The sequence below is a fragment of the Pteronotus mesoamericanus genome, unplaced genomic scaffold (genome assembly GCF_021234165.1).
Source record: "Pteronotus mesoamericanus isolate MK-2021 breed Mesoamerican mustached bat unplaced genomic scaffold, CSHL_Meso_final scaffold_174, whole genome shotgun sequence".
NCBI lineage: Eukaryota > Metazoa > Chordata > Mammalia > Chiroptera > Mormoopidae > Pteronotus > Pteronotus mesoamericanus.
Genome location: NW_026555309.1, coordinates 25,234,876 through 25,261,763, shown reverse-complemented (window position 1 = coordinate 25,261,763; position 26,888 = coordinate 25,234,876). Strand labels below are relative to the sequence as shown.

Sequence of the window (26,888 nt, the reverse complement as noted above, 5' to 3'; positions counted from 1 at the left end):
TCTTTCGGGAAGCGGCTCCAGTTTAAATTGCGCCTGTCAGAAGCAGCGGTCCCCGCCAGGAGCTCGGGAAGGAAGGTCCGGAGAAGCCACCAGTCGGTCAGACCTTCCTGCACGGAGGTGGGTGCTGAGGTTAGAATCGACCGCGAGCCCCGCAGAGAACGTCTTCAGGGTGAAGCCAGCGGGGCTCGCGGGCCTAGCACGGTCCAGGGGCGCCCCCACCCCAGCTACTCTTCAATTTGGCCACCCACTCCAGGAAAGCTCGGAGGGGACTGGCGAGGGGTTCGGCCAGCAGGAGGCTGTCAGCGCTCTCTAGGACCTCAGGGAAACCCGAGCGTTTCTGGCTTTAGGACCCAGGAACTCCAAGGCAGCTTTGACTTAGATGCTGTGGACCACAGCACCACCTACTTATAGAAGCATCCCGAGCTCAGCCCGGCAGCATCTCCGTCGGAAAGTGCGCTCGCCACATCCCTTCGGCCTCCCGTGAACATTTAATCTCCCTCTACTTGGGAAGGGAGAAACCTTAGCTGTGAAATAGCTGTGGAGAGAGCTCGGGAACCCGCCCAATTGGACAGGGACCCAGGGAGTGAGAGCGGGCGCACCCCTCGCCCGAGGATCACACTCTTCGGCGGGGACGCAGCATCCGCCGCGCTCCAGCCAGGCGCCGCCAGCCCAGGGGACCTGCGCGCACTTCGAACCTGCGGCGGCGGCGGCCGGAATCCGGAGCTGCCTGGCGCCCCCGGCGGGTCTCAGCAAACTTTCCCCCAGCCCACGTGCTAGCGAGGCGGCTGGCTTCCGGAGCCCGGGATGGAGCGCCGCGCCTAGGCACGCCGCACCGCCCGAGACGTAAGTGCTCTAGGCAGGCGACCGCGGCGACCACCGCGCCTGTGTATCGCACCTTGGAACCAAAGGACCGAAGAGCGCTCCTTTAACCCTGTGCCCTCGGTGCCTTTGGAGCGCTTTCCTTTCCCTGGAGCGCGCACACGCCCTTTCCCCCTGGGTCGGAGCCCGCAGCACCGCAGGGGTTGCTAATTCACTGATTGTAATCACCTATCACTCGAAGTCGCCGGCAGCTGTGCGCTGGGGGTTAAGCGGCTCCGCAGCTCGTGCCAGGCAAGGAGTTCGCGTCCCCCTCCCTTCCCTTCCTTAGTTGGGACGCTAGGAGAGGCAGCTACCTCCCCGGGGTTGTCTCCACTCTCCACCCATCCTGTTTCTCCTCCTGGTCTCTCAGGTTCAAGGCAAGGAGATGCTGACCGCGCGGAACTGACCAGTGCCACCCCTGGGCTGCTGGAGACTCTCTCTGCGTCTTCCCCAGCAGCGGTCAGTGCCGGTTCCTCGGATGAGCCCTTCAGTTCCCCGGCTTTGAGAGGCGTCTCTCCCCTGCCCGACCGCCCAGATGCAGTTTCGCCTCTTCTCCTTTGCCCTCATCATCCTGAACTGTATGGATTACAGCCACTGCCAAGGCAACCGATGGAGACGCAGTAAGCGAGGTGGGTCCTACTCCCCCGGAGGTGAGTGCTTGGCGCGGGAGGGCGGGTCACGGGGCTCATTCACTCCCCTGGGGCACAGGGAGGCAGGACAGTGCTCCCTTCTCCCCGCCCCGCACGGCTGCTCCCCACTTTTCGGGCGCGGAAGTGTGCAGAACTCGGTCCTCTCTGTCCTCGGAAGGTGCCACAAACCTGGGCGAGACGCGCGGAAAGCCGTGTGAACCCGGTGTCTGAAGGGGGCTCGGGGCTAAGTGAAGCGGTCCGTGCCCGCGTTCGCTGCTACGCTCTACTCAGAATTCTTCTCTCTGTCTCGCGCTCTTTTCTTATCTGGCACCCAATTTTCTTCTCTGTGTCTTTGTCTTTCATTTTAGTCCTCTTGACCATCTCCCCGGCAGCTAATCTGCCCCTACCTTCCCTACGCACGTGCGCCCCAAACCGAGACCCCAGATCGCTTTGGATACGGCCTAGCAGCGTCTGTGTGCGTGTGTTAACAGAGGGATCAGGAGAGCGTCTCGGAGGGGCTACCACACCGAGGTGGAGGACCTGCATTTCCAGAAAAAGGACAACACTGATCTCTTTTTTCTGGAACCTAAGACTAGATGGGATGATTCACTGAACTTTCTGCACTGAGCAGTAACTCGCGAGCGGGTTTTCTGGAGAGCGCTCCCCTGCACAGTGACATTTAGGGGACAGGCCCGACGTTGCCCCCTCCATTTACTTCCCTCAAAAGAGCATCTATGTCTGAGAGAGGATTCTCCCCCCCACCCCCCCTCAAAGAAATTCACTCGCGGCTTTTTAACCGCTCCCTCTCTCCCCATCACTTCTGTGCGCCGCGGGAAAAGGCAAGTGGAAGCCTCCAGAAAGGTTTCGAAGGGCTAGCTTTCCTGCAGATTAAGTGCGCCAAATTCTGTCTCTGAGCCCTGCTGTGACTGTAGCTAATCCAACTGCATTTTAGGGGAAGAGCTGCTAAACACAATTAAGGCTTCTGCGGGATTTCCACAATCCCCCGCTCCACCTCCCCTACACCTTGCATTGCCCGCTTGTGGAAGGCGCAGGGCGGCCCCTTAGAGCTATCTAGCAATTTGGACTTCTGCGCGGTTAGAATTTGTCTTGAGGTTAACGGATCTTGATTTTTCTGGGCTATAAACGTCTCACTCGACTTGTGATGTGATTTGTTTATAACTCGTTTTATGGAATCTCCAGTTTTGCATCCAGATTTTGGAGAGAGCTCTTCGCGCCTCGATTTTTCATAGTTTTTAAGGAAGTCGTTAAGCTGTTCTCACCTCCGCGCAGGGCTGGAGGTTGGCCTGCCCCAGGGCAGAACTCGAGAGCAGTGGCGGTGTGCAGCTTCCGCAGCCTCTGTTCTCCAATCGCGGCTGCAGCTCTGTGGCTTTTAAGGACCCTCCACCCCCCACTCTCTTTCTCTCTCATTTCTGACATTTGGAAAATGCGTATTTTCAGAAATTATTCTGCCAAAAAAATACTAGGGAGACATTTCTCCTAGAGGCCATGAAAGTTTGATATGGATATTAATCTTGGAAAATCCTTTTCTGTCTCTCTCTCCTCCCCACCCTTCCCAACTGGTTCTCTACCCCACTGTTTTCTTTCGAGGTATTGCTTGGATGAGTTGGCAGTTTTTTATTACACTGTGGTGGAAAGTGTTTGGAGAGGCTTGCCTCTTCCTACAAGCAGGAGTTGCAGTCTGCTTGGTTGGAAAAAATTCAAGTGCTTAGAGTTTGAGACATATAGAAATATCACAAACCCATTCCCAAGTTCTTACTAATTCAGGGATGTCTTTCTGATCTACATTGCCTGTCCTGTTGTGGTTGAGCAGGGCATAAACAAGCATATTGTTTCAGCAGAACTTACTGTGGAGATGCTGTTCTGTGGAGAACGGCATTGCAGCGCTCCTGCGGCCAGAAGCGGTACTGCAGGCTTTTCTCCCGGGCCGTCTCTAAAGTTCTGCCTTTGCCTTCTTAGATATCTGAGGCAAAAACCCATTTATTTCAAAGCTGCTCTAGCAAAATCTCATACCCTCCACAACCCCAAGTGCTGACATTCAGAAACCTAGTTCTAAAGTGTGTAATGGTAACTTTTGCCAAACCAACCTTTCAGTTTAATAAAATTCAAATGCTTTCAAGTACATGCAAATTGGTAAAGTTGTAAAGAAAAAAATTCTATCAAAGTGTACTCTCCCCCACCCCCTTTCTTAACAGATGTCCTTTCCCAAATCCCAAGTTTCTGGCTAAAATAACTGCGGTCCTTAAAAGTGACCACACTATCTGTGCCAACAAAGGGTGTACTGTGTTTTTAATTAAAAGTGGAACTACTTAAAGGCCTGGCTAGACAGTGTAGGGTGATAGTAGCTATTCTGCTTTGCAAGGAAGCTTAAGGATTGCATTGTGAGCGTATTGAAATGAATAGAGATCTAACTCAGGTTGTGTGAATTGTTCCTCTTCACAAACTTAAGCTGGTTTTAATTGATCTCATGTCCTCTGATTGATCCTACACCAATTGTTGCGCATACCAAACAATTGGCTTTCCCAAAGGAGATTGATTTAAATGAGTTCCCTGGTGAATGCTTGACTACTAGCCAGAGCATGTCAGTAGTGACAGCTGACATGCTAGAGCCTATTGTGGTACCAACACTTCGCCTTTTCCCTTTGTTTTTGATGGCGGCAGTTAAATATTACTTTCCAGGAAGGAAAGTGATTAGTACCTTTAAAAAAGGAGGTGTTGTGGCTCAGGAGATCAGTTATGTTCTTGGCTTTGTGCTACCATATAGGCAGCAGTGATACCAGGTTTGGGTAGGCTAATGCTTGGGATCCGATCCTTTCTTTCTTTCTTTTTTTTTCCATATTCCATCTGCAAATAATCAAACCTTCACTGTGGAGCATTCTCAGAACTTCTTTGGCATTATGTTTAGTCTGCTCTATGATCTCAGATGCGCTATAATATCATTTTCTTAATGAAATAAAATTCTTGGCAGAGATCAGATAATTTAGTCAGTTAAAATCAATTGCATCCAGTCTGGAATAGAGAGCAAATATATCATTTAACTCTATGTTTCATTTGAAAATATAACTAGAGGATTTAGAGAATAGAATGTTGGCTTCCCTACTTTTGGACAAACCTCTTTTGGGGGGAGACCATCATAAGCAACACCAACTAATCTTCCTTCCCCTTAGTTATAAAAAAATTTATAAAATAAAAATGCATTGGATGAACACTAATATGACCTGGCAGCAATAATTTTTAAAATTGTTTAGGCACAAACAATACTAAGAATGACTATCTTGTTGAGGAGAGTCAAATGTTTTGAAAAGCTGGTTGACAACTCACGTGTTGTCTATATGTTAACAGTCATAACTCACAGATCCCCTTACCCACTTCCCATTCCCCTGCATAGTCCTTGTTAACTACTGTTAACCCTTACTGCCTGGAACTGTCTTGGGACTGCTCATGATTTATTTGTATGATAAATTGGGTTATTTGATTCATTTTATTTTTTTGGAATGGTTGTAAGTCGCATTTCAGACTGAATTACTGAAAGGTGGATAGACAAATTATAACTTTAATATAGTCTCCTGGGATTTTTTGAGCTTAGTACATAGTGACTTATTTTTATATCTCTTTCATTCTGTTTATATGCTCAGTCACATTTTAACCGGGGTGTTATGAAAATTTCTTGTTAAAACCCTGTGAAAACAGCGAGGCCCCCAAACCTATAATCGATGTTTCTTGTGGTCTGATGGCAGGGGCCGTGGTGAGACAAGTACTTCTTGCTGTGGCCTTTCCCATACTCAAATGTGGAAACATCTCATTCTCCTAAGTTTGGCTTCTTCCATGAAACTGAAGTAGTTGTCACAAATAGTTGGTGTGTTCTGGCAACCGGGGTTGGTAAGAAAAAACAACAACCCCCCAAAACCCCCTAACAAATGAACAAAAACAAAAACTACAACACATAAACTTTTTCTCTTAAACCTTATAGGACTAAATTAATTTGCATCCTTAAAAATTTAATGAAGAGATTTGGAGATATTTGGTTTTACAAGTATTTAGAATGATAGCCTACTTCTCACAGTATTCTTTAAAAATATGAAATGGCACATGGAACATATTAACCTACACTTAAATGAAAAGGCTTCAAAATACATTTTGCATGCTTACTTTCTTTAAGTTCCAGAGTATTTCAGAAAAGCTGATGTGATGTTTAAGTTTGCAACATAAACATGTTCTTTCTTTTCTTTTGTTCTCTTTTGTTAATGGGCTGCTTTTTCTTCCAGCAAAATTCTGAGTTTTCCGGGCTAGTATCTTACCAGTCATTGCACGGAGGTCAGAAAGTTGCCGGGCCCCAACCAACATCTTATTTAGCTACTGAAATTTGGAAGTGATTCAGAATAGGTGGCTTTCCCCGAGGCCTGTCTTTAATCCTGGCTTTCTTTATCTGCTTTTAAAATCCGTCTTGGGTAGAATCCAATACTTGCAGAAATCACAAGTTGGAAATGACACTTCTAATTCTTTAATGCAAAACCCACCTCTTGATTTAGTCAGGGACTAACTGGCCAGTTTATGGATTGTCCAGGCTACTTTTTACTTCTTCCAACTGACTGCCTTTTAATCCATTTTTTCTTTTTCTGGATATAAGTCCTTTTATGCCTCTCCAGGCCAGGAAGTAGATGACAGACATCATTTGATATATTACTTGATAACCACTCTGCTGAAAGGAGGTGGTAAGCTCTGGGATGAAAATAAAGTTTTAAACTTCCCATTTTTTCAAACTATCATGATATTCACTATTTCCCCCCATGATCGTCAGCAATCATGGACTGGCCTTAGGTAAATACAATGTTCCATATCCATATTTATAAATTTTCATATTTTTAGCTGGAATACATATGAAGGGTGATAATTAATATTAAAGTGGATATATTACAGCTGTAACTATATGATAGGGAATATATGCGTGTACATGTATATAATGTATGTCTATATTTAAGTGCGTGGGTGAGTGTCAAGAAGAGGGTGTAGGGGTGGTATGATTCTAAGGGACTGGGTTTTTATAACTAAAAAGGAATTTCACTTATCTTTCTCAGTTCTTGTTTTCTTTTCATCTTTCTCTCACTCAGGACGGCAGGACAGGACAGGGAAAGAGGAGGAGGAGAGGGAAAGTGTAAGGAAGGACAGAGGGTGTCAGTACTTCCACGGCTAACCCTTCTCTGCTTTAGGACCTTTCTGTATCAGCCACTTTCTTTCCAAGCATGCTGCTGGCCCCTAACCCTAAAATTCGTAATTTCCTCCTTCCCTCCTCCCGGCCCCCACTTCTCCCCTTCCCTTACTGAACAGTCCTCTTTCATTCACACTGCAATCTGTCAACCTGGCTCCTGCCTCATTTACTGAGAGGGTTTTCTTTATGGTCATCCTTTCCCAATACTCACCTCCGGGCCAACTCTACCAGCATCATTGCAGGCCTCTGCTCCTCGTCCCTCAAGAGATACCGATCGCTCCTTTCCAAAGAAAGTCTCTTCATTTGGCTAGCGACTCCACACACTAGTTTTGCCTCCCATACTCGGCCCACTTCTCTTTTTGGGTCCCCTCACTTGGAACAGGCACAGACTAGTATTTCTTTATTCTTCCCTTGGGGATTGTACCCTTCCTTGTATCTTGAACTGTTATTTCCATCTACAGCCCTTCAACTCAAGCCCCAACACATTTGAGAGTGAAGGATTTTTTGAGCTTCAGATTATTTTGCCCTCTCATTTCCTCACTGCTGTTGTGTGGGTAGATATTCTATGTACCTTCGTATATAGACAGAGATGCCATTTCGTGCGCACTTAAACTTGACAACTCATTTCCTCTTCTGTGCCCTCTCCCAAACATGTTCCTCTGCCTGTGTTCTTGTTTCTCATCTTGGAGTTTCTGTGTGTCAAGGCTGGAAGCCACACTGTAGGCTTTGACTTTTCTGTTTCTTCTTTTATTGGTTCATTCGGTCTTAGTGAGTCAACCTCAGCAATGGAGTTATATCCATCCCTTTGCTTCCATTTCCAAAGGTGTTTTCTTGCTCAGACCCTCACTGACGTCTCACCTCCCAGCATCCACTTCTTCCTCACTCCGTCCTGTACAGTGCTCCCACACTGACTTTTTCCTCATCCACACATTTGATCATGTTATTTCTAAGCCAATAAACCCCAAACCTCTTGGGTCTCCATATTGACTGCAGAATAAATGCCAACCTTTTTCGCATTGCATTCAAGGGTTCCCTCCCATCTGATTGTAGCCTGTTTTCAACCTCCCACCCCCTGAGAGCACTATATGCTTAAGCTATACCAGATACTTCATTTCCAACCACACCATGTGTTTTCATATTGTTGAACATGTGGCAGTCCACAGCAAAAGTGTCACTGCCTATAGGAAGCCTTCCTGCAATTTTCTGCCTTTTTTTTCTGAAGCCAGAATCAACCAGTTTTCATTGCTTTTTGTGCTACTCTGAAAGAGCTCCTATATTCACTTTTATTCTGGTTATTTTGCTACATGTCTTATCGTTACTATATTTGAAGATCCTCTGTGGCAGAACTTAGGTGTATTCGTCTTAAAACTCCCCAAACCAGGCCTAAAGGGTGCTTCCTCCACAAGTTATGCCTGAACAAAAGGGCACTGACTATGGGATTTTGTTGTTTGCGCTTAAAATAATTTTTAATGAGAAACAATTTTTTTAAGTCAATGATTTTTGCACATAGTTGCACTTTGAATGGTTAGATAATATGTATAAACTCCTTGTTTGCTCTTCTTCAGAGACAAACAACAACAAAGAAAACCACTGATATATAAAAGCCTCCCCAGCTGAGTCCTCGTTTTGAAGTCTCTGTGAAATTCTAAAGATTATGAGAAGAGTATTAGTGCCTATTTGCATGTCCATGTGTGTCTTACATGCCACTGAGTTGCTTTGACTCCTAACAACCCGGGGAATAAGTGATGTCCCATGTCCTGTCCTCCACAGCCCCATCCAGCTCCTGTAGACTCATGCCCATGGCTTCTGTTATGGAGTCTTTTTATCTACATATCTTTTTATTATTTGATAGACTATCTCAAATGACAAGCGAGTTTGGAGCAGAGTAGGGTAAACTCTGGGGGGGTAACTTATATTTTAAAAACACTCCTTTTTGAGAAAGACTCAAGAAGGGATTTTTAAAAAACATTCCAAAATACTTTGCCCACATGAATAATCATTTAGGGGAAAATAAAAGGAAGTAGTATTTATCTTCTGAAAGGCAATCATGTTAATAATATAGATAAATTAGTGCAGGAAAACATTCAGCCTGCATTCTTATGTTTATGACTTCAGTAGAAATCTAGCTGTGTGCAGGTATCTGTGAGAGGTACAGCTGTGTGTGTGTGTTTTACAATGAGTTCTCCTGTAGGTATGAGTAGGCTACATAGTTTTTTGTATTGTGTCTTTCCAGAGTATTGACATTTCACTACCCTTTGAAAGAGCTGAGACTGGGTTGACTTATAAGAGAGATGAGCTGCTTATTGAAATGAATGAATGAATGATATGAATGAATGAATGAATGAATGAATAAAAACTAATAGTTAAATTGAAGAGAGATAGAACTAGAATTCAACCCCCCTGAACTCTCTGGCTTTTCTTGTGCACTTTCAACATAAATACTCACCTATAAAAAGAAAATCACCTTTGTATACCAGAGTTCTTTTGTCCACATTTATTCAGCCTCAGAACTAACTGAAACCCATAATTATGCTAATAACATAACTTATATTAACTATCTGAGGGCTGAGAGGGATGGTGTAACTGAGGTGAAGGACCATAAGTGAGAGATGATAAAATTTGCATATTAGTATGGCTGAATTTTTATCATTATTTTAAAAATCATTATTCTTGTATATGACTTATAAGAACCCCTTTTATTTCTGGTATTCCAATAGCTAGGGCAAAAATGTGTATGTCTTTGTGTGCACACTCATGCGTGTGTATGTACATATGTATTTTATGCATACACACATATATATTTTAGCCACCAGAATACAATCAGAATAACCAATCAGGATTAGAGAAAAACTATTAAATATCTCTTGTATTTACTCTAAAGCATAGAGAAACTAATTATATGTAGGTTCCCCCCTTATAGAGTTCTTTTGGGAAAGCTTTTACCATTTGGGGTAAACTTTTCAATTTTGATCATCTGCTGGAGGATAGTAAGCACATTTGTAGAACAAATTTAGGCTTGCTCAGAGCATTTCTTTTGAGTAAGGGTTCTTAACTTGGGGTCCAGAGGTGAGGGAAGTGTTTTTGTGTCTCCTGAAACTAGAAGGAAGATCTTTTCTGTTTTTCTGAGGATGGGGCAAAGTGGAGTATAGAGAGAGGATCTACTAGAGCTTTCACTGAATTATCAAAGTGGCCCACAGTTCAACTCATTCCTTCAACAGGTTAGGAAGCATTGGTTAAAGAAGTAGGAGGTGACCTTAATTAGCATCATGCCAAATGGCTGCTTCACATGGGTACAGAAATTTGTTCTCTAAGTTTATTTTTAATGTGTGGGTTTCTAGCCATTTGCTATGTGTATACTTCACAAAATGAGGACACATTGGAAGTCCTCTCTCAAGATTTATTTTCATAAATTCTTACTTGGCTAATATTCCTTACTCAAAGACAATAGTTAAACTCTTCTCTCCATTTCTCTAAAAAGTTTATAAAAGTAAAAAATAAATAGGCAGAAAAAAGGGTTCTGTTAAAACTTCTCATATGGTCTAATTTTTATCTCATTAACGAAACAGTAATATAGAGTTTTAGAAATCACTGTTGCAATCTTCCAGCTGATGCCATATGGTGCTGGCGTTGGTGTGACTTGTACGTTTCACGCTGCCAGTTCATAGACTGGTCAGAACCAGGGCGAGCACTCTTCAGGTCTGGCCAAGTGGGCTGCTGCTACGGTCCTTGCTGCTGGGTCAGCACATTTAGACTTTTCCCACAGGGAGGGCCTTAGCCTCTCCACTGTTGCTGGATGCAACCTGCCAAGCAGCCATCCCGCAATTAAAACGTTCACACCGATAGAGGGCACACTCTGCACTCTTTTTTTCTTGTGCTTTGTTCTCTGAAGTTTTGTAGGATTTGTGCTTACTTTGCTTTGCCCTGCAGGTTCAGGTGGCAGACCTGCTCTGCTTTCTCCAGTAAGATCGGTACCACGATCATCTTGACATCCTCACAGGGAGGGAGGGGAACAAGGAGCCGACACAGAGCTTTCAGTCTGACTGAGCATTGCTGGGTTTGGTCCCTAATCTCCTTTTGACAAGACCTTCTCATCAAAAGGCAGATTTAACTAACCTTTCAGTTTTAATATCTAGGAGGCAGATATTAAAGCCAGAAATTGTATTAACCTGGAGATGGATCCCAGCTTCTACAGTCACTTGGAAAAGATTTGTTTTGTTTTTTTTTTAAAGAGTGTTTTCCGTAAAACGCATGCCTAAAAAAATTAAGCAACTGGTAAAATTTGGAGTTGCCCAAACAACTTCAGATTAATACTCACCAATTAATTGTTTGCCAAGTTCTTTACTCTTTATGGAGAGACCTATTTCTTTCAATGAATCACATTTTAGCCCTTTGAGAATGCTGAAAATTGTCTGATTTTATTTGAAAAATCCAAAGTTCAATTTTTAAAGTTTTTTCCTCCCTCAGGTAATCAAGTCTGCCATAGGATTTATACCCTTGTTCACCTTCCATGCTGTGTTTGAATGCTTCTTTCTTATAGTCAAAGCTGGTTTTAATACTGAGGTATTTGTACTCTATCATCATTAACTTGCATATTTAGTTTATCACACTGCTACAGTTTCAAGACCAGGTTTCAGCCTAGCTGAATCAGAGTGGAGTTAACATTCCTATGACCAAGTGATGTAGTCTATGTCTGTCATCCCCGCATACTAGACCTTTGGGAGGGGGTAATGATGGTATTTGTTTTCTCAGCTCTTCCTCTGCTGTATTTGGTCTTTGAAGACCCTCCAGTGAGTGAGAAACATTTGGCAGCCCAGTGAATCCAGAAGGGCTGTACCTGGGCTCCCAGGTTGCCATCCCTACATATGAGTTAAATGAAGGCAGTCCAAGTCTTTGACTTCTCATATTCTCGGGGTAGTTCTTGTAGGTGGGAGAACTTTGTTAATTGCTTTGTTAAAATTAATGCTGATTATGACACTTTGCTCCCTGATGATATTTTAGAGGTTTACTGTCTTTGGATCTGTGTGCATATGTGTTTAAGGGTCAGGTGTTTAAAGGAATTTTGAGGGACTTGGGTGCTAGTTCTGGGCTCTTGTAAGTAATTACGAAGAAGCGGCAGACAACATCTGTAGGTTAGATGAATGGAATGAACAAGCTGGCGTAGGTTTTTTTATTTTTCCAAGGATCTGGACATCTGTTCAATGCTTTGAGAGAAATCAGAGCTGGCATATCCATAGCACTCCTCCTCCTGGTGAAAGACATTTCGTGGTCACCCTCCTTCCACTAGCTTAGGATAGTGGATAAACTTTGTTAGGGTCAAGGGACTAAGTAATTTGAAAAACCAAATGTTGTTTGATAGTGGACAGCGGTGGTTCCCAGAAGCACCATTAGTGGGTTGAGGTTAGCTTGCTGCGGAGTTAGGGAAGTCTGTCCTACCACTCCTGGTGGCCAATGAGTCATGCAGTGGCTGATGGGATTCTTGACCGAGTCCTGTCAATTATGAAATATTTCTTTGTCTCTTCTATAACTAACGCTATCCTGAAAATTGATCTAGGGCTTGGAAATTGTCCCTCGAAAACTGATTGTCTAAAATTATGAATTTGGTTCAATTTAATTGTTTCCTTATGAAGAAGTAAAAATAATTAGTTCTTTGCAGCTGCTATGGGTCATCTCAAGATGATTTTGATTTGAAAGTGGCTCAAACGAAGAATAACGGTTTTAAAGGCTTTGGCAAGTTTCAAGAGTCTTCTTTCTGTTGAATTCCAGAGAAAGGTTTGAAGAAGTGGCAGGCTGGGCATACAAAGGGAAAGAAAGAGAAGGAATAAGTTCACTTCTTTTCAGGACTTGAGGCCAGTCATGTGGGAAAAGGATATGATTTATTCTACCTGTTGGAATGAAGGCAAAATGAAGGAAATTCATAGGATGATTACAGCTTATATTTAGGGAAGTGGCTATTAATGGAAGAGACCTTTTCTTGATACCCTAATTCTATAGAAATTGTCTTTAGCCAACAGTAGAGGGTATCGATTAAGAGAGCTGTGAAACCAGTGACTGTGTTGAGTGCAGAGGGACCCCTGAGGGCCATTCACACTGTAAGAGCTGGGATGAGCACATCTGTAATGCAGCTGGCATCTCATAGGCATTTGCATACAAATTCTTGTTGACAACTACTCGGACTCAAAAGATTCTTGCCTTCCCCAATGGAGGAAACTAAACAAAATTGTTTAGATTCAGTATCGTGTGCCTCAGAGTCATTATTTTAAACTTCAATAATCAAGATTACAGATATTAAAGTTTAATCTGAACTTTTAAAAAAGGAAAGAAGCCTTTAAAAATATTCTTACATGATCATGATGTCAATTTCTAGATGTGTTCTTATAAGAAAGTCTGAGATTTCAGTGCAATAACCCATGGCTTATGCTACATAAATATTTTGCTTTTTAAAATGGGGTTATGAGGCTGGAGGAAAAGGAAGCATTTGACAAAAATGCATTAATAATACCTAGCACATATGAAAAATCCTTTTGGACAAGATAGAGAAATGCAGGTGTATCATCATCCGTTGCTTACCTCTACTTTTGTCAGAGAGTGGTGAGTAATGGACTGATGTCCACTTTGAGGGAAGCCTCTGGTATAGTTAAGGACTCTCTCTTTGAGTCCTTAAGGGTCTGGTTTGGAACACTATTTTCTTAACGATTTGGTTGAAGACACGTGGCACGCCCACCACACTTTTGCTTACTATAAGGCCAAAGAGGACATTTAAAATGTTGTTTGACTGGGGACAAAAAATATCTTGATGGCTGGGAATGATAGGATGAATTTATGAATGAAAAATGTGCAGTGTAGCTCTTAAGATCAAAACACCAACTATGCAAGAATAGGATGTTGGTGGCAAGGTATTTTCACTGATTTTTGACCCACCCTGAGGTTGCAGTGCGATATCATCGCAAAAAGAAATGGGCTGCATTAGGAGAAACACTTACCTAGATTCAAGAATGAGGTCTATGAAGGCCCTCAGTCCACACAGTGCTGTTCTGTTCTAGATGCCATTACTTTCAAGATTGCATTAGCAGCACCCATGATAATACTGAATGGATTTCCTAAGGCTGCTGTTTATAAGGTACCATGCACTGGGTGGCTTAAAGCAACTCGATTTAATTTTCTCACAGTTCTGAAGGCTAGAAGTCCAAGTTCAAGTGTCAGCAGGTCTGTCCTCCCTCTAAGACTTAGGGGAGGATCCCTGTCTTGTCTGTTTTAGCTTCTGGTGGCCCCAGGTGTCCTTGGCTTGTGACAGCTTAACTCCAAGCTCTTCCTCCATCTTCACATGCTGTCTTCCCTTTGTGTGGATCTCTTTCCTTATAAAAATACCAATTGGATTCAGTTAGGGCCCATTCCAATGACTTCACGTTAACTTGATTATATATACAAAGACCTTATATTCAAATAAGGCTGCATTCACAGGTACTGGGGGTTGGGACTTCAATATGTCTTTTTAAGGGACACAGTTCAACCCATAACAAGTCCCAGCCTGCATCAGACCCTGTAGGTTCTTTAAGTCCTCATTTTATTGTCACAGCAACACTGTGGAATAAATATTACCATTATTTTTATTTTAATTTATTATACTGACATAATAATAATTAGTAATGGTAGTAAAAGAAGTAGTAATGATGGTGATAGAAACAGAATAATTAGTAGGACCATTACACATAGCCACGTGACTGTGTCCTGGCCATAAAGCCTGAACTAATGTCACCCCCAGGACTCGTGCACAGTGGCCCTGGGAACGGGGATGATTTAGATATGGTTTGTAAGTGCCTAGGGTTTGGACTTCGAGACTTCAAATATTTTTATGTGTTCCCAAAGTTCAATGAAATTGTGTGAATCCAAACAATCACCTGAACATGTCTTTTTTTTTTTTTTTTTTTTTTTTTTTTTTTTTTTTTTACCATTTCAAATAAACCATGAATCAAACTGGCTTCTGGTTTAGCTGAAGCTGAACATTCTGTTCCCTGTGGAGCATACTGTCCTCCAAGAGCTATCAGAATCCTTTTTAGAACATTCCTGCAATGTCAGTATTGTCTCTTGTGTGCTGCTTCTGGTGGTAGAGTTGTTTTAAAATAGCTTCCTCTCATTTTGAGTAGCGTGTATTATTGGCATTGCCAAGGAGCTGGATCTAGTCATAGCTGTGTGCTATGTATAAAGGGCTAGTAAAAACATTCTTTTAAATGTTCTTACATTTTAAGTGTGAAATTTTTCAAACATACAAAAAAAAGCAGAGAGGGTAGCATTATGAATCCCATATATCCATCACCCAGGTTGAACAACTATTGAGATTTTGCCATATTTGCTCCATCTGTGTTTTATCTTCTTTTTTACTTTTTATGGTTAGAAAGAAAATTCAAGATATGTGCTTTCACTCTGTATATTTCTGAATGTATTTCTTGAAAATAGGGTTATTCCTTGGTAACACATGTTAATCGGTGAGTAATCCAACCTCATCAATTGCCTCAAAAAGGCCTTTATATAGCTGGTAAGTATGAATCAGCATTCAAGGAACAGCTACTCATGGCACTTGGTGGATCTGTCCCTTAGAATCCTTTGATTCGAAAGCAGGGCTGTCCAACCCGTCTTCCTGTCCCACTGACTTATTGAAAAAACCAGGTCAGTTTTCTGCACAATGCCTGATAATATTGGATTTTTCCATTTGCTCCCACGTGGGGGTCATTTGACTTTTTTTGTATCCTCCGTATTTTCTGTAAACTAGAAGCCCTCCTTGAAGGTTAGATTAGATTCCGGTTTAACTCTTTTGGCTCGACCACGTCACAGGTGGTGGCGTGGGCAACATTTACCACCACGTCGGCAAGCACACAGTGCCCGCTGTGCCGCTCTTAGTGAGGCCAGGGTTGTTAATCAAGGGGCTCACACGGTAACAGCGTGCTCCTTCCCCTTTAAGGTTTTTATTAACCTTTTATCTGATGGTATCTACTATTGATGATCTTTGTCTGCATCATCAGTTCTCATCAGGAGTTGCAAAATAGTGATTTATTCCTTTCACATGTCTTAGCTGAAATTCTATTAAAAAACACTTCATTTCAACTATAGATATTTTGTTACTATGAAACATAGTTGTTACAGGAAAAGCAGACAGTGCAGTTAATTCTTCCCCTTTAATTGCCCATCTTTAGGGTAAGGAGTTGATCCGTGTCTGCCGGCCAGTGGATCAGCTTCGTTATGAGTGCATAAAATGCTGTGATTTGTGTCAGACCACTGCCTGTCAGACGGAGGAGGTGAAGTCTTCCAACAGTTCCTGCTTACTGAAAGAGCAGTGGTAGAATGACATCCAAAAAATCTTTTTGGCTTCTGCTAACAGGAGTGAAATGCAAACCTTCTGAAAACCTGACTTCTATTAGACATCTTCTGATAATGTTTTCTGTTAACAGCTTTCAGAGAAGCTACTAAGTGAACATACAGTAGCTTCAGCCTGCTGTAATCCGAGGCTCATTGGGTAGAAAAGCAGTACTTCGTGCTACTTAAACACTCTCTGGAAGGCTTAGAGAGGAGAGGAAGGAAAATATTTGAGGAGATCAACTGGATGTTGTAGAATACAAGTAAACGTCACCTGAGAAGGATTAAAGTTTCCTCAAAGCTTGACCTGGATGGCAGCTGGCCACTTTGAATGTGTTCTCCCAACCCATCGATGGCTCATGGTTTTGTTTTGTTTTTTTTTTGCAGTGTAGTCTTTAACTTGCAGGCATGTGAAAATGGGTCTAGATATTACATGTTTCCAGTGAGTAAGTGACAGTAGAGTTACAGAAAATATATATTTCTCCTACTTATTACCTGCAGCTGGCTCTTTCAGTTACAGAAATCTTTCCTGTATCTATTAGAAATGTAGCTTATTGCTACCAATAAAGCTATTATCAGTGCGGTTTTTCTATTACCCATTGAAAGGTACCATAATATATACATTTAATAATCTCATTACTTAGTGAAATTGAACACTTAATTTATACAGATGTTCATAGGGAGGATTAAATTAAAGAGTGTGTTAGAAAATTTGAATATAAACATTTAATACATGACTCCAATAAACCCGTTGCAGGAGAAGTATAACACTTACGAGCAAAGTATCTTCCCAATATATTTCAGAGAGCAGAAAGTATTGTGAACAGAAGAAACTGGTTATATCACAAACCAGGGAAACAGAGCTGGGAATGCACATAGCTACTTCTTCTAATGGAAGGTTCTGGAAAACGAATTTTTTCCCCTCCAACCTGTATGTTTTTAAGGAGCCAGATGAGCTATATCCACTAATTAGGGGCTAGTAGTTCATGGCCTTCAAACTCCATCTTTCTTTCATTTGGTTTTGAAAGTTATTTTGGTAATAAACCCCAATATTGTTGAGACAGTTAGGTGTTTTGTCTTGGAAGCAAGTGGTGAAGACTTTACACCATGTTTGTATAAGTAGTTGGTTTAAAAAAGCCACTAGCTGAGGAGTTTTTTATGAATATAAACCAACATGCATTCCTTGTTGGAAATTTGGAAAACAAAGAATGCCGTGAACAAAACAAAACTAACAATCATCTCTCCACTCAGCGATAACCAGTTAACATTTTGGTTTTCATATTTCCAGATGTTTCCTTCCCTTCTACATAAATATAAGATTTTAAAACAATACATCATAAGCATATAATCTAACCATTTTAGTGATATTATTTATAATGCCTGGATCATAAGTTATTGTTAATCATGAAATTTAAAAATCCATTTCCCTGTTGTTGGACAGTTACACATTTCAGTATCAACTTTACAGTATTATTAATAATGCTGCCATGAACATCCTTGTATATTTTTTCCTTTGGAATCCCTTGCAGCACTAGATATAACAATTAATAAACTATAATCATTACATGTACTGAGCAGTTACTGTGTTCTTTAGACTACATATGATGTTATTTAATCCTCAAATGACTTTGTGAGGTAGGCTCTATCTCTGCCGTCATTTTACAGATGAAAAATCTTGGCACAGGAGAGTAAATAACTTGCCCAAGGCCACAGAACCAGGAAGTGGCAGAGCTAGAATTTCAATCTAGGCATTTTGACTCCTCCCTGGTCTTTACCACCAAGAGAGAAAGGTGAGACTTTTGATCTTATTGAGAATTTTCCTTCAGACTATTGCACTGCTTCTTATTCTGTAGGCGAGAGACAGTGTGCATATTGTTATCGATAATATGTATTTTCTTCTTTTAAAAACTTGTTGAATTATTCTTGTTGAGACTACAGAAGAAGCATCTCTCTTATCCCCAAGAAGCTCACTATTTAAATAGAGAGACAAAATATTCTCTCCTATTTTTCCTGGCTCCGTGTAACATTAATGTCCACTTAGTTGCTTAAACTTTTATTCCTGATTTTCTCAGCAGTGCTTGTTATTTCTGTACCCCCTCTCCAATATACAGGGTCTGGCAGAAGTCAGGCCTACTTGAGTGTGGTTGGTAGGGTAATAATGTGGGTGTAATAATTTATAGTTTTAACTTGAACATATCACCTAAAACGTCATATGGTGTGCTTGAGTGTGATAGTGTTATATTACAGAATTGCATGCTTATGATTTTGTAATAAAAGATTTTTGTAACAGAAAGGGGCATTATTTGTGCTGGATCCTATATTTTGAATCACTCTTCTAAGTCTGTTGCAGTTTTGTAGAGCAGGTTGTCACCATCTCCCTCCTGAACCACATTGGTAGCCTTCCAACTGACCCTCCTGTGATCCCACTTTCCCAGGACAACCGGAATGATTGTTTATGAAACAGAAGTCAGAGCATGTGAGGCCTCCACTTAAATGCCACAGCGGGTTCCAATATACCTGGGAGAAAGCCCAAACTCCTTGCTCAGCCTGGAGGACTCTGTGCCACCTGGTCACTGCTTATTTCTCCAGTGGTCTCAGACCCCCTGTTTCTCAAACACTAAACTTGTTCCTGTCTCAGGACCTTCGCATTTGCTGCTTACTCTGTGTAGAAAGATCTTTCCCCATCCTTTTCATGACAAGCTCCTTTCCTGATAACTGTACCTAAAGCAGCAGCATATTTCTCTTTCTCCATTTTCTGCTAGTTGTCTTGGAGAGGGGGAGGGAAGGGGGAGGGGTGCTCATGGAGTCAATCTAAAGACTTCACTTGCCTCAGTCTGCACGTGTGCAGCCCCTTGTATGTTGTACTCGAGGAGACTCATTCACTTCATTCTAGTCCCAGCCCTGCTCTGTTATGTCAACTGTTTATTTCTCTTTTTTTCTTTATTTATTTTAGAGAAGGGAAGGGAGGGAGGGAGAGAGGGAGAGAAACATCAATGTGTGGTTGCATCTCACATGCCCCCTCCTGGGGACCTGGCCTGCAACCCAGGCATGTGTCCTACACTGGGAATCAAACAAGCAGCCCTTTGGTTTGCAGGCCGGTGCTCAATCCACTGAGCCAGGGCTGTTTCTTAAACGTGCTAGAATCTTCTCTTTGTTCTAGTGGCAGAGAACACTGTATTCATCAAATCCAGTTTCTTTTGCCTCTTGGGCATGGAGCCAGACTTTGTTTCCCAGCCTCCCTTGGAGCTAGGTATGACCACGGGCCTGAGTGTGGTCTTGGAAGGTGTGCAGAAGTGGTGTATCTGCTGCTTTTAGACCTGGCTGCAGTAAACCTCCTGTGGAAGGGTCTCTCACTTTTCTTGAATCAGTCAGCTTGGTACAGAGGATACAGCTCTGAGACCCTGGGGGCAACAGGACCTCCCTGTGAACAGGGCTTGGGTGCCTGTTGAAATCTCCTGCTGCATATCTGCACTGGGTCCTGTGTGAGCAAGAAAGACACTTTTTGTGTTTAAGCCATTGAGACTTTGACATTTGCAACAAAGTGAATGAATCTGGAGGGCATTATGCTAAGTGAACTACGTCAGCCAGAGAAAGACAAATATTGCATGGTATTACTTACGTGTGGAATTAAGAAAAAAGTCCAACTCATAGAAACAGTAGAAAAGTAGTTGCTAGGGGCTGGGAGGTGGTGGGAATAGGGAGAGGTTGGTAATAAAGTACAAACTTTCAGTTATAAGATAAATAAGGTCTGAGGATCTAAAGTATAATACGGTGACTAGAGTTCATAGCACTGTATTGAATAATTGAAATTTGCTAAAACAGTAGATCTTATATGGTCTTACCCTCCACCCCACCAAAAAACAAAGGTAAATATGTGAGATGATGGAGATGTTAATTAACACAATGGGAGAATCCTTTCACAATGTATAAAGATATCAAATCATCACACTGTAAACTTTAAAAATATATTACAAACCTAGTTGTCAATTACACCTCAGTGAGGCTGGGAAGAACAAATGAGCATGGCTTGCCCTAAGCCTTACAAACTCTGGTATCCCACAAGAGGTTCCAAAAGAGTGGGGAGCTTATTCACACTGTAGCAAAGAAATACTTACTGGAACAACTAAACATAGAATATCAATAGCGGTATATAAACAACCCAAGACAGAATGCCAGAGTGATACAGACAGGAAATGTCTTCTGGGTTTAGAGGGGAAGGAGCAGATGATGCTCTAGGAAAAGATCTCATGAAAATGGGGATTTAACTCTTAAATGTAAGATGTTCACTATTTATAAAGTGATCCTTATTGATTTCTTAGTCACAGATGTTCTGAAAACCTGGAACATAGGTATGGCACAATGATTTCATATGAAACGCATAGACTTTAATAAAAGTTTACATATTAGGCTGTATATCCAACCATTGTTTATGGTTACATGCTTATAACTGGAAAATACTGAAAATTCCTTGCCTTTATTTCTTACTGATTATGCTCAATATATACTTGAACTTTTATTTTGAGTTTCTTAACTTATGCAACAGAGAAAGAATGCCTGATTTCATTACTTACATAGTGAAATTCCTTGCTATCCAAAGTTCAGTTGATTATCTTGCTTGCCTAGTGACAGAAACAGTAGTTTAGGGTTAGGATCTGCTGACATTCTAGAAATGTCTATAGGGCTCCAAGGAGAAGAAGGATTCTGGTCAGGGTTAAAGATTTTTAACTCATCTAAGAAGAGAACCTGTTTTTAATTTCTTGGGAGTCTTGAGATTGTGGGCGCAGATCATGCTGCTAATGAACTTTCCAGGCAGGGCGGGGATTGGAAGGGGGTTCGTGCTTCTGCTGCCCCGGGCACCTTTCCACCCAGAAGCCCCCCTGCAAGCCACTCGGCCACCAGGGGGACGGGTAGCAGGGGACAACCCAGGTTTTATGCTATTAGAAGATTTAGACATACAGGTTTAGTACTCCAACTAAGACCTAGATAGAGAATGTAAAATCTGAAGCTTTTGTTCCTTTTTGTATTCTAAACTCACCGGTAAGGTGTGTGCCTCTCTGTGCTACCTACACGAGCCCTGGTAAGTAACTCTTCACTAGCTCATTGACCTTATTGACCAGATGTCCTGCTTATTTAAAATAAAAGGTTTGGACCAGGTGGTCCCAAGAGTCCTTTCAACAATGAAATTCATATTGCTATTCTTTATTCCAAATTTTTACACCAAAAATTCTTCCAACTCTTAATTAATCTGCAGCATTGACCAGATCATTTCACAGCTCTGTGCCTCACATTTACTTTGTGAAGAGAGGTGCGTAGTATTACTTAACTTAGGATTTTGTTGTGAGCGTTAAACAGAAGGTGCACGTCCAACCCTTGGAAGAGTGCCTGGCCTTCAGCGAATGTGCCGTGGCTGTTAGCTGCTGCTAATTAAATTTCCCACTTGCTTACTCTGTGGACGTCGTCTTATTCATGTTTGCTCCCACATCAGGTTTCTAATAAATTCTCCATTCATGGGTTTGAAAAATGCCCTGAAATGGTGACTTTTTACACTTTATTCTAATTCTTACAAACCACTAAGTTACTTTTAATCTACACAGGAATTAGAGAAAAGGTACAGTTTTATTTATCTGTCATTGTTGAATATGGCACTGAGGAATACATCCCTGTTGGAAATTTGTTCAAAATCAGAGGTACCTTTGGATTTCTCAAAGGAAGGCGCTCTTTCTCTTGAACTGGCTGCTTCTGGTAAAGAACAGAAAATGTACATGCTTAGACCACATGTTGCTGGCTGAGGTACAAAATACACCTTTCAAAAAGCAATGAGTTCAGAGGATCATGTTAATCTAGAATTCTAAGTACTATGTTCAGTTTTCCAGCTTTCTGTATGATCCAGGTCCTGCATGATCCAGTTTTATACAAATAGGTTTATCTCACGCTGAAAATGAGTCCCTTTAGAAAAACTCCACTGGATGAGGAAGCTAACATTTTCCTTTTCATACTTTTAAAAAAGTGTACACGTACACCAATATGTTAGCATGTATACTGCTTAGTTTGGTGTAAGTTACACAAGAACCATGATGGAATGCTCAAAGAAAACACTTGAATAAACAAACTTAAATTTACTGAACCCTGGTTGTGCATGTGATTGAAAAACAGTATTTTATGGAGATATAATTGATATATCAAAATCTGTACATATTTAATGTATGCAACTTGATGAGTTTGGAGATAGGTATGTACTCATGAAACTACTCCCACCATCATGGCCAGAGGCATATCCATCCCCTCCCAAGGTATCCTCCACCTGCTATTGTTTGTTTATTTGTTTATTTAGTTTATTTATTATGGCAAGCACTTAACATAAGATTGACCCTCTTAGCAAATTTTAAGTGTGCAATGCAGTATTGTTGGCCTTGGCACTAAACTAACAATAGATTTGTAGAATTTATTTGTGTACATGTGATTTGAGCCCTTGGTTTAGTAGAAAATGCTGACTGGAGGCAGGAGGCCTGGGCTGGAGCTCCTTCCTGAAATGGCACCAGCTCTCCTTGTGACTGTAACCCTTGAGTCTTTCTGGGCCGCACGTGAAAAGAATGCATTTGAGGATGTGATTGTTCCTCCCCTCTCTGTCTCTGAAGACTAACTCCTTATCTTCTTCATTTATTGGGGATGATACTCAAAATCATTTTGTCTAGTTGCTCCGCTTGTTCTTTCAAAATCACAGCCCTGGTAAGTCCCAGGCCCATCTGTCCTACTCTCGAAGCATTCATACATTTTCTCTATGCGTTGTTATTTTTATTGATGAGATTTTTAAGCCATAGGTTGATTTTCTAACATTTTTTTTAAAGTCAGTTGACATTGCTTAGTACCCACATTTTCCGTACAGTGCAAGAAGCAGCCAGTTCAAAGAAAAATCGAATTGCTTTGCCACCTTTTTTTTTCTGCTGATGGAGCCTCCAGCTCCAAACGTTAACCTTGCTCAGTTTGGGGTCTTGATTTTTCGTTTCTATTCTAAACGGCCTCAGCAGCGCTTGCTCTCAACTTGGTGATGGCCTGTGACACGTGTCTACATTATTTTATGGGAGTAAGCATCCTATTTTAATATGGAGATGAGCTTTTAAAATAATTGACTACCGGTTTTGTTTCTCTCCCTCAACATTTCAGTGAGTTTTTCTTTTTCACCAAATATGTTGCTGGTGGGGCTCAGGCGCAGAGGGACTAGAGCTGCTCGTTGTTGAAAGCCCCGCAGCCGTCCTCAGCTCTCGCGCACATCCTTACATGTGGTTTTGATTTTATTGAGTAAGACGGTCCTTCGCTTCTTGATTCGGTTGTGGTATGTTGCTGTAGCCACCACTGTAATTAGTCTCCCAGGAAGAAATCGGAAGGTTCAAGTCAGTAAAAGGGAACCCAGGAAACAGCAGCTAAACAACATTTTTTTTCCCCAGGTGGTTCTTCTATCTTTGGAGATGTAAATAACTTCCTTTTCTCTCTGATCTCATTGAGTATATGAAGCTGTCTTTTTTTTTCCCCCCCATGAATGCTGGGAGGGTGGTGAGATGGGAGCAGATGATCCAGCAGCCCAGGTTTCAGGTCCTGTTTAACATTTATCCAGGGGGGAGGCGGCGGGGGGCAGCGGTTTTCCCTGGAGATTGTCTCATTTATTCAAGCTTGCAATTTCCTTTTTCGCTTTGTCCATCCCAAATGGGATTTTATTTATGTCACCTTACCTCCTGTTGTGTTTTTAGAAAATACTTTCACTTGTCATTTTGATGAACTGAAAATAATCAGAAACATCAAAAGATGGCAAAATAAACATCCACATACCCACAGACTAGAATAAAAGTGAACATTTTGCTGTATTTGCTTTATCATTCTATAGACACATGCTTTTGTTACTCGCTTTTAATGGGTAAGCTATAGCTATTTAGTTTGGATGGCCCTATGAAAGAAGTCAAAAATTATCCAGGAGGATAGGTTTTACTCTTGTATAAACTCTTTTTAAAATAAGGTTAATTATTATAATTAACCGATCTGTACTTCAAGTCCAAAATCTTATGAAAGCAAACATTCTAGCCCTTAAATACATGGAGGTAAAAAGCAATTTGTTTTCATGGGGAGGCTTTTTTCTAGGCCGTGGAAATTTTATTTGAAAATGCAATAAATATAAAACAAATATATCCTGGAAACACACGTGGTTTGGAAGGAAATGAAGGTTTTCCAATGTTGACTAACTGTAGTGGAAAAAGTAGCCCAGTGAGTAGTCTACTGTTTTGTTTTTCCCCCTGAGACTATTGAACTATGTACAAGATAGAATTTTGGGGGGTAAAAAGAAAGATAAGTGGGGCAGAGTTTTTTTTTTTTGTACTTTTTCTGAAGGTTAGAGTTTGAAAGGTATAGTAGTAAAACTTAATTCTAGATATTGAGTCATTTTGGAAAGCCAAGATTTCAGGGAAGTGAAAAGAGTGATTATTTTTAAGTGTTGGGATTTAGAAAAATGGATGTATTTCTTTCTTAGATATATTCATTTTCCAAGCTTTCGTTGGTTTTCTATAATTTCACTGTTCCTTCGTGGCTTCGTTGTTTCTATTTTAAGTATCGTGGTATGGGCAGACCTCAGATGGGATGTGAAGGCCCATAGATGTTGACAGGTTTGCTCCAACCCCTTCCGGTGGCCCTGGAATTCTCTTTCTTAAAGTCCCTCAGGAACTGGTTCTCTCCAGGGTTTCAGAGCTTTATGGGTAGCGTACAAACACAGTGGCCAGATACTTAATCGATTGCATCCTAGGTCTAAGCTGTGTGATTTCAGCAAGTTGCTCAACCTCCCTTGGCCTCAGTTTTCCCATCTGTTAAGTGGCTGTCAATAGTACCAGTCTCCTGAGGGTAATTGTGAGGATCAGACGGCAGTACCTAAAAAGTGCCTAAGGTAGTACCTAGCACATAGTAAGGACAAAAAGGTTTATACTGCTGTCACTTTTCTGCAGAATTATTCAACAACTATATGAAAGCAGATCCCTTGTATATGGAGACATTTTCTTTACAATAAAGAGAAACCTTGATGATGTCATTCCCCTAACTTGTCCCATTACTTGGGGTAAATATGATGAACACCGTGGACCACAGGCTTTCTCTTTCGTTGCGTCCAGTTGTTTATACCGCTAAATTATGGACCAAGTGAGAAGCAGCACACTCTCCAGCAGCCTTTCGAGATTTTCCCGACGTGTTTTGAAGAGCGTGTATAGCAAAGTGTGCAAATTCTTCACTGTTCTCAGAAGGTAGCACTTTTGCTAACAGGACATGAGGTCACAGATTCCCCAAAGTTCCCTTGAATGTACCTGGCATGGCCTTGGACCTGGACAGATGTAAAGACTGCAGTTTAAATATTTATAATGACTGAAAGCTTTAAATAATGTTTTCTCGTACATGATAAAATTTCACATGCATTAATAATATTTCCTATTTTAGAAAATGCCCATAGGTTAGAGGAAGTGATACTGAGGAGCAGGAAGGTGATAAAAATATTACCAATTGCTAGTCCTGTGTCCACAGGGCGACCTCCTGCAAGGAAAAGGCGTTCTGGTTGCTGAATTCTGCTGAACACTCACGTCTCTAGGTGCCACTTTCTGATTCTGACTCATGCAGTTTCCTGTATCCATCTTTGCTGTTGTCCCCCTGTCCTCTTGTCTTTTTTACCTTTCTTGACTTGTTTCTCTCCAGACGCTTGGAATCAACTGTGGTCCTAGAGTGATTAGAATTTATTTTTTCAATTATGTCTGCTGCCTTGAAACAGTGTTTTGTCTGCACACCCAAATGGTTTATTTTATTTCTAGAAAGCCTATACTGTGGATTGCCGCTGACACTTGTATTGGCAGGAGGAATTCATAGGATGAATATTAAAATTCCTGTCCCTTTCATGTGTACTTTGGCAGAATTGCATCAATACACTGGACCAGACTTGCGTTATGGGCTGGAAGCATGCATAGTTTCAGACCGCTGGTGTGCTCATGCAGTTAAGAGATTAGTATCTTACAAATGATGCTTTTGTCTCAACGTGCCAATTTTAACCCAAGAGAAAAGTTTACATGGCTGGATATGGTGTAAGATTGTTCTTTCCCTAAACTAATGGTTTCCAAAAATGACCAATGACCATTTTCATTGGTAGTCTTAGTTCCTTTTATTTTTCCTCTTTATATTTATATATTGTATTGTATTCACATCTTAATGGTTCTGTCTACCACTGAATAGGCAATTTTCTTTCTTTCTAATCATTTGAATAGGCTAAAAGAAGTACTTGTTAAATGTTTCCTTGTGTATGTGGTGTGAGAAAAATCTATAATTGTTCTTGATTGGGACATTTCACAAGGCAATCAAACCCCAGATATTATAATCTATGATAAATGATAGCACATTTTTATCTTTGCATTTGTGAAATCTTATTATACTGTTCTGCAAATGTATAAACGTTTTCTTTTCAAAAGGCCCTAGGCCTAAATTATGGCTGCTCATTAACAAATGGTTTCCATACTCTGGGAAATGTGTGCGGGCGAGCCTGTCCCAGCCGCCGCTGCCATTGCTGCACTGTCTGCAAAGAGGGGTCAGTCAGCACTGAACTCTACCTGCCTTGGCTTTTTGTCTGTCCAAGGTAAGAGGTATTTCATGTTTTATTGAATATTCACTTACGTGAACCGGAGAGACCGGGATTCCCCGCGTCAGTGAATAAAGACGGCAGGGCAGGAAGGAGAGATTTAAAACATAGCTGTGTTTTGTATTACACAGTTTAATTCCAACCATATATATAGTTATCCTGGAGTGCTGACTCTATGGCAATCTGAATGGGG

General features: G+C 41.5%; 1 protein-coding gene across 3 annotated transcripts in view; it reads left to right on the top strand.

Annotated features, from left to right (window-relative positions):
• Window positions 1–1,393: 1,393 nt before the first annotated feature.
• The window catches only part of RSPO2 (R-spondin 2), a 138,355-nt gene continuing 112,860 nt past the window's right edge, over window positions 1,394–26,888 (top strand). For 2 of the 3 annotated variants that reach the window (XM_054590073.1, XM_054590072.1), the window contains exon 1: window positions 1,394–1,487. In XM_054590073.1, coding sequence (XP_054446048.1) covers window positions 1,394–1,487 — 94 coding nt within the window. Of the gene's footprint in view, window positions 1,509–26,888 lie in introns of all 3 variants that reach the window. The other variant, XM_054590071.1, reaches the window with a different exon arrangement.